The 12,861-nt window shown below is 40.7% G+C and overlaps 1 protein-coding gene across 2 annotated transcripts in view; it reads left to right on the forward strand.

Moving 5' to 3' along the window:
* SLC9A7 (solute carrier family 9 member A7) overlaps positions 1 to 12,861 on the forward strand; it is a 133,859-nt gene that overhangs the window by 103,303 nt on the left and 17,695 nt on the right. Inside the window, exons 10-13 of one of the 2 annotated variants that reach the window (XM_068268122.1) lie at positions 1,868 to 1,981; positions 4,843 to 4,954; positions 9,780 to 9,933; positions 10,315 to 10,371. In XM_068268122.1, the coding sequence (XP_068124223.1) occupies positions 1,868 to 1,981; positions 4,843 to 4,954; positions 9,780 to 9,933; positions 10,315 to 10,371 (437 nt within the window). The remainder of the gene's footprint in view (positions 1 to 1,867; positions 1,982 to 4,842; positions 4,955 to 9,779; positions 9,934 to 10,314; positions 10,372 to 12,861) is intronic. The other variant, XM_068268123.1, reaches the window with a different exon arrangement.

The raw sequence follows: 12,861 nt of genomic DNA on the forward strand, positions 1-12,861 counted from the left end.
GCCCGTGCTCACACACCCATAGCGCTCCTGTTACCAGAACGTTCTGCAGGCGCAAAACGCCCCCGGTGATGGGAGCGTAATGGGGTGAAGCACAGCTGGACTGCGCCTGCTCCAACTGGCACAGACTGAAGGACTTTATGGGCCAAATAGCAGAGGATCCAAGTGGCGCAGGACGACTGCGAGGGAGCCATCAGCCTGAAATGGGCTGGTGGAAGCCCCACGTATGTATAATTTTTATATTCCCCATCTCGGGTATACTTTAAAGGAATACTGTAGGGGGTCGGGGGAAAATGAGTTGAACTTACCCAGGGCTTCTAATGGTCCCCCGCAGACATTCTGTGCCTGCGCAGTAACTCACCAATGCTCCCGCCCAGGAGTGTACAGCACAAATCCAGAATGGTCTGTGCCTGCGTAGTACACTCCGGGTGACATCAGCGGGAGCGAGGACACGGCAATGCAGGCACAGTGGTTTTCAGACTTTAAAGTCTGAAAATCCAGAAGTGAACAGGAGGCGGGGCCGGAGCATCGGTGAGTGGCTGCATGGGCACAGGATGTCTGTGGGGGACCATTAGAAGCCCTGGGTAAGTTCAACTCTTTTTTTTTTTTTTTCTTTTTTTTTACCCCTGACCCCTACAGTATTCCTTTAAATTTGGTGAACTTACACAAAACAAAGAAAATATCCACCTCAGTCTAAATGAATAACCAATTAAATATATTCAAATAAATTAAATAGGCACAAATTGAATACAGTTGTGTACCAACTTTTACATTTAAATTGCTACACACTGATGGTTTTATTAATCAGCAATGTCAGAAAGACTGGATTAAAATTGTGGTGTGATTTGGTCTTGTTTTCATCACTCAGTGTTCAGCAATTCTTCTTAAAGTGTACCAGAGCTTAATAATAATAAATGTTATACATACCTGAGGCTTCCTCCAGCTCCATGTGCTCCGATTGCTCCCACGCCAACGTCCTCCGCAAAGAGCGCACTTCTCCTGCGTAGCTGGCCGCGACTGACATCAGTGACAGGACCCGGTTCCCGAAGCTGCGGGTGGCAGCGGCATTGGAGCGATCAGAGCGGATGGGGCTGGAGGAAGCCTCAGGTATGTATACAATCTTTATTATTAAGCTCTGAGTCCCTTTAATTGTACTTGTATCAATCAAGATGCACCCAAATAAAATAACAATTCAACTTCTATTCAATGGTAGGAAAAGCAGGTCTCTATAATATATTTATATTCTAATGTATTTATACAGTAATATATTTATTGTTGTGAATTCATACCTGTCCTGTCCCACTATCTACAACTAAGCCTCATGAAAATTAAACAAAATGCAACTTTTCCTGACACACATCACTTGTATCCAATGACATTGTGGCTATCCTCCAATGTTTCCTTTTCTCTGTAGTTTTTTATTTGTTTCTAATCAATTGTTCAGAATTCAGTTTAGGGTCAGCTAGAAAAGGTAAAATCTCTTATCTATTCTTGTTTAATGGTCAAGTGCATTTATATTTGAGTTCTCTGGGCATTGAGAGACTCCTGAGACAGTTACTGTTGTGTATTTATATAGTGCTGACACCTTCCGCAGCGCTTTAAATAGAGATTATAGTCATGTATATAGTCATCTGTCCCTCGGAGGAGCTCACAGTCTAATCCTACTATAGTCATTATCTTATGTTCCTATTGTAGTCTAGGGCCAATTTTTTAAGGTTATTAATTAACTTATCTGTATGTTTTTGGTGTGTGGCATAAATATACAAACTCAATGCATATAGTAATATATGTTCTGCAGTTTCCCATGTACATGTACCTTACTAATAATTGTTTTCTTGCCATGAATAAATTCCTATCTGTTTTGTTACAGCTATTTGAGGTCTTGCACTTTTTGGCTGAGAACTTCATATTTTCGTACATGGGTCTTGCTCTGTTCACCTTCCAGAAACATATTTTTAATCCCATCTTTATTGTTGGATCTTTTGTATCCTTTATGTAATACTCAAATAAAAATGATGTTTAAATCACTAACATAATATAAAAAAAAATGTGTGGAATAGAAAACTCAGTCCTAGGATTACCACCAGCCATGCTGCTCCATAAGGAGGTCATCACCATTTACATTCTCCTGGCATGGTTACACCTCCTGACAGTTACACAATTACCCCACAGAATGTCCTGTTATATAGTTGCTTAAGGATCTCTATGAGGTCCTAGCTGAATGTCAGATGAGTGCCTACAGAAAAATAGATGAAGGCGTGTTTGATCTGATATGCCACAGTACTTGCTCAGAGAAGACATCAGTAGAGACACTGCTCTGCTTCACAAAACTATTGTGTTCTCATAATTTACTATTTATGCCTTGGTTGCTGTAATGAGCTAATTCTAAATTTCAGCAGTTATGCGTCTAATGGCATTTTCCACTAGTTACTTATGGCCACTTAAATGCCATCTGGAAACTGACTGCAGTCTTTTGTGAACCCAGATTTACAATTGTAAACACTAGTAGTGCTTATGTTGCTGTTTGTGAAAGAAGATATTGTGCAAATGAGTTTCATCAGGCCTGATGCACAAATGGACGGTAAATTGCCATGCACAGAGAGCGCACAGCAATTTTACCAGTACATCTGTTACACAATTAGCGCCACACGCAATACCAGGGAATGCATGTGTTGCTATGGTAACCCACGTTACCATAGCAATGTGCATGTAACCCCAGTAGCGCTAATAGGGTAACGTGCACGGCCCCCCTTTTGTTGGTACTAGTGAGATTGTCGTGCACAAACTACGCATGGCAATTTTGTTGTTGTTTTGTGCATCAGGTCCTTTGCATCATAGATTGTGCAGACAGATTGCTTAATGTTTGCACAGGCAAGTGGAAAACCACGTTTTGCAGTAATATACTGAAGACCAGACAACTGTTTGGAGGTAAGAAAAGATCATAACTAATCACAAACAGTATAAGCATATGCAAGGTTCAGACATGTACAATATATACAGAAATACATGCAGTACATAAATCGGAAGGAAAAAGACAAAGTCATGACAATAGCAGAGGTCAAGATCAGGAAGACACAGAATTGGGTCAGGGTAGGAACAGGGGTATTTAGATACCAGCAGCACAAGTACTCAATTATCTGTCACGGGACTGAAGCACAAACAGGCCTTAAAGAGAAACTCCAACCAAGAATTGAACTTTATCCCAATCAGTATCTGATACCCCATTTTACATGAGAAATCTATTGCTTTTCACAAACAGACCATCAGGGGGTGCTGTATGGCTGATATTGTGGTGAAAGCCCTCCCACAAGAAGCTCTGAAGACTGCGGTACTTTTGACAGTTTACCACAATGTAACAAGGTTCACAGACAGGAAATAGCTGTTTACAGTTGTCTCCAACTGCCAAAACAGCTAGCAGCAGCTACATAACCTGCCCACAGTAAAAATGTCAACATGTAATAAATGTCAGAATGTAAATCGGGGAGACTAAAGATTTTACAATGAGCAAACACTGATTAAATCATTTATACATAATTATTGTAAAAATGAAGCACTTTTTTTATGACACTATTTTCACTGGAGTTCCTCTTTAAGCCCCGCACAATGCGATTGAGCGTCGGTACGCTAAAGGTCCAGCATGCAGGATCTTTAGTAGACGGTGCGTGGCCGATGTACTGGATTGACTCATGATTCTCGCACAATGTGGACTTTTCATAGTTGGCCACTGCAGTAATCAAACCAGCATGTATGTGGCTTAGTCTGGTGCACACCATGCAATTTCCCATCTGATCGATGATTCAAATCTGACGGGAAATTGCATGGTGTGTACTAGGCATAAAATAGGCAGTCTAATCAATCAGGTGACTTAATCTGCCTATTCAGAGATTACTGGTACCACTCGCAGGTGGACTGAGGAACCGCTGTAACTATTTACATATCTGTACAGTGTAAAGGAGCCCATACACTGGTCGATTTCGGCCTTCGATCGATCAATCAATTTGCCGGCGATTTCGATCGATTTGATCTATCTGACAGCATGGAAAATCTAGGTCGATCTGCTGCTGGCAGCAGATTGATGGCCCATAGAGTTTTATTGGTTCTAATGGGTCAATAATGCATTTAGATAGATTTTCAATAGATTTCATTCTAAAATCTATTGAAAATCTGTTCTTAATGTGTGGCACACATCAGATAGATTCCTGTCAGATTAGACTTGACAGGCATCTGACAGAAATCCATCTGTTGGTCGAATCTGCTGTAAGTGTATGACCACCTTAAGATACCACCCGCGGTTGGACCAAAGTACTGTGATTATCCATAGACTAGAGGGGGCCATCTGCAGATGAAAGCGTGTGGTCATGATCGTGACACTGTGTGAATAAGGTTAATAAAAAACAATCTACATTTGGACTGTCATGCTCTTCAGCACCTCCCTCAGTTCAGTCTGTCTGAGGTCCATTGGGGAAGGAGCGCAGGCTTTCTCGTTTGCAAGTATCCTTATGGAGCTACCAGACGTTTGCTCCCCTATCCCTGTAATCCATTGTAATCCATGTGAATTTAATGATTGATTGCTATGCTAGGTACTCACGATGCGTTTTTTCGATCGATTTTTCATTTGATCGATTTTTGAATTCGTTTTTCCACTCAATTCTCTTAGATTTTCTTATCAATTTCCATTCACTTCTATGCGAAATCGATCAGAAAAATGATCGAAAATAATATCGGACATGATGGAAGTTATCTATCGAACCATCTATCCAACGCAAAATTGTATGGTGTGTACCTAGCATTAGATTAAAAACTGATCCCGATGTGTTATGTGACCTTGACTACTTCCTGCTCCAGATAGCTGTGTTTGTTGGGAGAGCAGCTCACGTTTACCCGCTGTCATTTTTCCTAAACTTGGGCAGACGGCACAAGATTGGTTGGAACTTTCAGCACATGATGATGTTTTCAGGTATGTTAAAGAGGAACTCTGACTAATGAGATTTTTATATATTGTCAAAGTAAATCTGGAGTAATAATTGCACTACCATAACTGTCACAAATGTTTTTTTTCCTTGTGAATTCCTATTGTAACAGTGTGATTGGCTTGTAAATCAAATAAGATTGTTCCGGTACAATTCTGCACACTAATATTGGACCTTAAGTGAGAGTGATACGGAGGCTGCCATATTTATTTTCTTTTAAACAATGCAAATTGCCTGGCTGTCCCCCTGATCATCTGTCTATAATACTTGTAGCCATAGGCCCTGAACAAACATGCACACCAGGTGCTCTAACAAAAGTCTGGCATGATTAGCCTCATGCTTGTTTCAGGGTTGTGACTCACACTACTGATGGCAGAACTGTCAGGCAACTAGAATTGTTTAAAAATAAATAAGGCAACCTCCATATCACTCTCACCTCAGGTTTACTTTAAGGGTGACAAGTAAGTAAACTGGTCAGTGATGAGTACAGATGCCTTGTTCTGGAGTATGCATGAAATGTATCCTCACTACCTTCTGCCTTGCTGTGTATGGTCAGTTGGCCCGTGTTAAATTCACTCTTTTCTCCTAGGAGATATTTTTTCACCTCTGTTTAAAATAACTTTTCAGCACTCTGCAATTGAAAAAGGAACCAAAAAGTGTAGGTGAAACAGTACTGCCAAATATTTTCTTGCTTGCTGGTGGCTTAAAAGGCATTTAATTGATTTGGTGTGGAAATATCACATCAGAAAAAACTTAAAGGACAACTGAAGTGAGAGGAATATGGAGGCTGCCATATTGAGTTCCTTTTAATCAATATCAGGTTCATGGCATCCTGCTGATCCTCTGCCTCTAATACTTTTAGCCATAGACCCTGAACAAGCATACAACAGATCAGGTGTTTCTGACGTTATTGTCAGATCTAACAAGACTAGCTGCATGCTTGTTTCTGGTGGCGTACAGATACTACTGCAGCCAAATAAATCAGCAGGGCTGCCAGGCAATGTTTTTTGTTGAAAAGGAAATAAATATGGCAGCCTACATATACCTCTCAATTCAGGTGTCCTTTAAGTGAAAAATTGAATTGAATATTGGCCTTGTCTCAGAAGCAGCCCTGTTTACTGACAATAAAGCACCTTACCACATGTCCTGAGATGAGATAAATAGATCTGGCACTCAGGAGAAAAGGGAGAGACGTCTTTTTTTTTTTTTTAAGAGCTGTGATTTTTCATGTTGTTCTATCCTTATTGGTAAAAGTGAGAAACTAGAACTAAATCCAGCCGCCCCAGTTCTCTCAGCTTAAGTGATTACCCCACAGTTACATTCTACTACACAAAAGGTTTATGACATGCCCAGCAACACCTGCCTATTGTACTAATTAAAAAGCACAGCTTCTTGGCATTCTTGACTTAGCATGTGGCAGGTGTACCAAGTTCATCTCAGTCTAAGTACATACATAGAACAGCATCATACCTGGTTACTGAAGCAGCAGGTGAAATCTGGAATAGCAGTTCTAACTCTGGCAAAGACAGAAGTTTTAAGTTAACCCTCCAAAAGTTTTTTTTAGCAATATACTAATAACTTATTTTTTTAGTTACAGAGCTTGTAATCTAAATTTTTCTCTTCAGTTTTGCTAATTTTTAAATGCCTTTCCACAGGGGACAGTGGAAAATAAAATAAAATTTGACCCCAGAGCACAACCACTATGGAGATCTGGGACACTCCCCTCCAGCTTTGTAGCTGTTAACAGTTACAGTAGGCCTAAGATCTACAGGTGGGGGGGTTGTGTCTTCTATATTAGTTTATCTAAAAGTTTTAACTACTTACTGCACCAGGTGTGGTGTAACCCTGCCCTGGGAAACTTAGTTTGAAGTCCCAGGGAAGCGAAAGTTAGTCAATGGGAGCAGGCCGCCGCCATCCGCACTAGCAGGCGCTACCGTTACTGCCGGTTAGTGGGGAGATGAATGAATGGGAACGCAGTTCCCATTTATTGATTTATGTCCCTGATTCAATGAATGCCGGCAGGGGCGTAACTAGAAATCACTGGGCCCCCTGCGAAAATGAGGATGGGGCCCCCCCCCCATAGGCACCAAATAATTGTAATGGGGCAGCGTTTCACTATAAAATAATCCTAATGCAGCAATGTTTTACCAGAAATGAATCGTAAAATGGGCAGCATTTCACCAGAAATGAATCGTAAAATGGGCAGCATTTCACCATAAAATAATCGTAAAGTGGGCAGCATTTCACCAGAAATTATTTGCAAATTGGGCAGCATTTCCCTATAAAATAATCGTAAAGTGGGCAGCATTTTACCATAAAATAATCATAATGTGGGCAGCAGTCATCAGAAAATGTAATGTGGGCAGCAGTCATCAGAAAATAATCGTAATGTGGGCAGCAGTCACCAGAAGATAATCGTAAAGTGGGCAGCAGTCACCAGAAAATCGTAATGTGGGCAGCAGTCACCAGAAAATCGCAATGTGGGCAGCAGTCACAAGAAAATAACAATGTGGGCAGCAAGCACCACAAAATCACAATGTGGGCAGCAGTTACCAGAAAATCACAATGTGGGCAGCAGGCACCAGAAAATAGCAATGTGGGCAGCAGTCACCAGAAAATAGCAATGTGGGCAGCAAGCACCAGAAAATTGCAATGTGGGCAGCAGTCACCAGAAAATAGAAATGTGGGCAGCAGGCTCCATAAAATCGCAAAGTGGGCAGCAGGCACTAGAAAATTGCAATGTGGGCAGCAGGCACTAGAAAATTGCAATGTGGGCAGCAGGCACTAGAAAATTGCAATGTGGGCAGCAGGCACTAGAAAATTGCAATGTGGGCAGCAGGCACTAGAAAATTGCAATGTGGGCAGCAGGCACTAGAAAATTGCAATGTGGGCAGCAGGCACTAGAAAATTGCAATGTGGGCAGCAGGCACTAGAAAATTGCAGTGTGGGCAGCAGACACCAGAAAATTGCAATGTGGGCAGCAGACACCAGAAAATTGCAATGTGGGCAGCAGACACCAGAAAATTGCAATGTGGGCAGCAGACACCAGAAAATTGCAATGTGGGCAGCAGTGACCAGAAAATCGCAATGTAGGCAGCAGACACCAGAAAATCGCAATGTAGGCAGCAGACACCAGAAAATTGCAATGTGGGCAGCAGACACCAGAAAATTGCAATGTGGGGAGCAGTGACCAGAAAATCGCAATGTGGGGAGCAGTGACCAGAAAATCGCAATGTGGGCAGCAGACACCAGAAAATCGCAATGTGGGCAGCAGACACCAGAAAATCGTAATGTGGGCAGCAGGCACCAGAAAATAGAAATGTGGGCAGCAGTTACCAGAAAACTGTAATGTGGGCAGCAGTTACCAAAAAAAAAACTATTTCACCTGTGAAAAAAAACTCAATTCACTCACCTGACAGAAGTCTCCTCTCCCGGCATCTGGCTCGCAGCTCCCCGACGATCCTTCTGCAGCGCGTCTCCCGCGCTGACAGGCAGAGTGCAGGGCTACAGCAAGATGGCTCCCAAAGCCCTGTACTGGAGACACAAATAGTCTCCAGAGCAGGGCTTCGCCAGCCATCTTGCTGTAGCCCTGCTCTGTCTCCCGGGGGGCTGCGGGCAATGAACTGGCCCAGCATCTATTAGACGCCGCGACCAGTTCCATACCTGGCTGGGGGTCCCACAATCGGGGGGCAGCGCTTCCCCCGCACACGGCTGGTGGGCCCTAGAGCGGCCTCGGGCCCCCCTGCAGCCAATGGGATTGCATCCCCAGTAGGTACGCCACTGAATGCCGGCGTCTGAGACGCCTGCATTCATTGTACGTTCCTGTTGTTACTGTTCACGCATTACTTCCGATTCACGCCCTTGCGTAAGTGAATCGGAAATAAAGAGGACATCTTATTGCCAAATAGTAAAACTACATCAAAAAACATTTTATTCAATAAAAATACCTACATTTACAACTAAAATTAACTATTTCCCTCCCACACTCCTCCATAGTGCACACACACACACACACACACACACACACACACACACACACACACACACACACACACACACACACACACACACACACACACACACACACACACACACACACACACACACACACACACACACACACACACACACACACACACACACACACACACACACACACACACACACACACACACACACACACACACACACACACACACACACGAATAGTTGCCTTAGGGACTGAACTTATTTTATAGTTATTTGAAGAGGGTATATAACTGTCATTGTTTAAAATTTGCAGCTTATAGTTGTGATGGACGCAAAACTGAAAGAATGCACATTTATTTCCAAATAAAATATTGGCGCCATACATCTAGGGAAATATTTTAAACGTTGCAATAAACGGGACAAATAGGCAAATATAACGTGTGGTTTTTATCCACAGTAGAACGTTTTATTTTAACACTATAATGGATGAAAACTGAGAAATAATGATTTTTCATTTTTTTTCTTATTATTACAATTAAAATGTGTTTAGAATAAAATAATTCTTAGCATCATGTACCTCCCAAAGAAAGCCTTAATGGTGGTGAAAAGATATAGATCATGTCATTAGATTAGTTGTGATTAAGTTATTGGCGAAAGAATGGAAGGAGCGCTGACAGGTGAAAACTGCTCTGGTCCTAAAGGGGTAAAAACCCTCAGTGGTCAAGTGATTAATTAATAAATGCAGAACCATGCTATGAAGTACACAAATTCATCTTTTCCATGGCAAACATTTATTGGGAACATTTTAGTAAGACATAATTTACCTCATTTACTTTTCCACAGGTCTTCGGGGAGCTATGGCATTCGCCCTCGCAATTCGTGACACTGCCACGTATGCCCATCAGATGATGTTCACAACCACCCTTTTAATTGTCTTTTTCACTGTTTGGGTGGTGGGCGGAGGAACAACACCTATGTTATCCTGGCTCAATATCAGGTAAATGGCATCTCTGCTCTGGCTCTGAGTTTTAATTGCTACAATATTACATACAATATGAAGTATATATATATATATATATATATATATATATATATATATATATATATATATATATATATATATATATATATATATATATATATATATATATATATATATATATATATATATATATATATATATATATATATATATTACAATATTTGTGTTTCTGTGTAAACACTGGTGACCAGTGGAGTTGAGCAGTCGAGCCAAAGATATTTTTAATTCCAACAGGTTTGCATTTTCATTTGTATGTGGTCACATGACCTAGAGAAATAGATCACTGGTTTTCCATGCCACTGTCTTCATTTCCATTTCATTCTTGTACTATGCCAGAGTTGGTGACCATGTGCCATCGCTGGAGGACGAGAATAGGCATTGGCGGTATTACAGGTGACTGGTTTTTCCATGTGACATTAACATTCAGCTGCTTTGGGCACAATTCTTGGGAATGTCTTTCACTTGCCTCTGGCTGTATGGATCTTCCAACCTTCTATGCTTTTAGCACTATAGCTTTTTGGTTTTCTGCTTTGTTTGTCTATAGCTACTTAACTGGTTAATTGGTTTGTTTTTAGGAACCTCGATTTACACATGTAATTGGACAATGTTTGGTCTTCAGGTTGTAAGCTACACTCTACCTCTAACGGTTTTCTTTAAGTACTACCTACTAACTGCATTATATAAACAAGTTATAAATACATTTCCTTTTTGGTACCAAACCACTAAAGAACCAGACTGATAGGCTTCATAGGGCTCTTTGCGTCGGGCTTGATATTACATTATTGTGTGCAAAAAATAAATGAAGATATAACGCAAGATAGGAAATAGATAAGAAATAGATGGAGAAAGAGGGGAAAAAAAAGTCTAGTGTGAGGAAAGTGCAGAAAAAACAGAATAGAATTCTACCAGAAACTGTGAAGTAGGTGTGCAGAGCAAGAGAATGGGAAAAAGGAGAAACGAGATTAGCTTCATGCTGTTGCTCTATTATTCAAGTTAACTGACCATATTATTTTTTTCCCAGAAGTCTTGAATCTTTAACCCTTTTCTGGAAGATTTTAAAGAATTGTATAAGATATCATGGTGAATAGCATTTTTGTGAGGAGAAATATCTTGTGCATAACTGGCTTCCTCTCGAGATGAGGGCTCTGAAGTCAAATTCTAGACCTAAATTTGTGCACCACCAGTGTTGATTAAAGCTATCACATTTCATATTGCACTGGAAAGTCTCAAAAATAACACGCATTAGTTTTGCAAAGAGGGTTTGCATGTTCCAAAACTCCTTCAATATGAACTGAATATAATTTGAGGAATACAATTGTTCATGTTTTACAATATTTATAAATAATTTAGTCAGTTTTTGCATGTTTTAAATTCTTAACTCACCCTGATTTACATTAGTAAATGTATTAGTTATACCAACATCATTACTGTTGGCATGGTGAATCACCCTGGGATATTTTTTCTCATCTATGTGGTGAGCAGGAACGTCAGTTGTCCCAGAGCACTCAGAGTGCTATGGGACAGAAGACCACGTGACATAGATAAGACAAGACACAGTACATTTATCTCTCACTTTTCTCCTGGCGGACTCAAAGACTCAGAACTGCAGCCACTAGGACATGCTCTGTAGGCAGTAGCAGTGTTGGGGAGTCTTGCCCCAGGTCTCCTCACTGAATAGGTGCTGGCTTACTGAACAGGAAAAGCCGTTAGCCATTATACTATCCAGCCACCAGTACACTATCCAGCCATATACAGTAGCTTAAGCTAAAAACCACTGGGAGGGTGAGATTGTATACCGATATACAGCATGTTTTAAATGCAATATAAGAATTGTTTATAATGCTGTGTGTATCCTGAAAAAAGTTTTAAGTTGTGTTAGGAGTACTTTTGGGTTCTCTTTCAATGCTCCTAAGAATTTTTTTTAAGATGAAAATTAAGGAATATGCTGCCCTAACAAATTGTGACCTCCATGCACTCCGCTTCAGACCAGTAAATTACCGGTGTTTAGGAAAGCGATCCAAATAAGAACAAGGTATAGTTTGGAGCTGGCAATATTGTTTTTTTTAATTTTACATGGATTCTCATGACCTCCTTCCAGAGTCTTCCATCTGTTTGTTACACAGCCAAGTGTGTAGCTTTCACTTTTGTGGCATTTTTGGAATATCAGAAGTTATTAGATTATCTAACTTACTTATGTCCACCCCCAAAGCTACCTTAAGGATTATGGGAGATAAATTATTTTGGAAATGTTACAGAATAACCAAAGTGGACCTTTGTATGTACAGTATTAGCATTCTTGGAACTATTGCATAATTCTGAACACCAAGAAAAGGGAAACGATGGTTGTGATGTAAGCCTAGTCAGCTGAAATGACCTATATTAAACCAGCATTCTTTCTATTTAAAAGAGTGGGAAAGAAGTGCTGCGTTCTAACTAGTTCCTCTTAGTAAGCATCAATGGCGAGGGCTTAGCTGTCCCAGTCTTGGCGCGACTCCACGATATGCCCTTCAGATCACATAAACTCCTCTCTGATAGCCCAACAAAAGGAGCTCTGTAGTAAGATCAAGGCTTGCTTGTTTCATCGTGTCTTAGCTGGTGGTTTCAAATGAAAGTAAAGACAAATTCAAATGGACTGTGTCATTTTGCAGCTGCCATTTAGGAATAATAGATTCACTCCATTCACCCACAGACAAAAACAAAACAAATTACCTTTTCACTTGTGTAGGCCCTCTGAAAATGTTTGCTGCTGACATCATACTGTCTATTCAGTGGCAAAATATTTAAGTAAATTCTGCTGAGTAATGCCAACTCATTGTAAGAAATTTAGTAAACTATTCATAGAATTTTTTTTTTCACAAATATGTGATGTTTAATTAGGAGACT

Source organism: Hyperolius riggenbachi, chromosome 2 (assembly GCF_040937935.1).
Source record: "Hyperolius riggenbachi isolate aHypRig1 chromosome 2, aHypRig1.pri, whole genome shotgun sequence".
NCBI lineage: Eukaryota > Metazoa > Chordata > Amphibia > Anura > Hyperoliidae > Hyperolius > Hyperolius riggenbachi.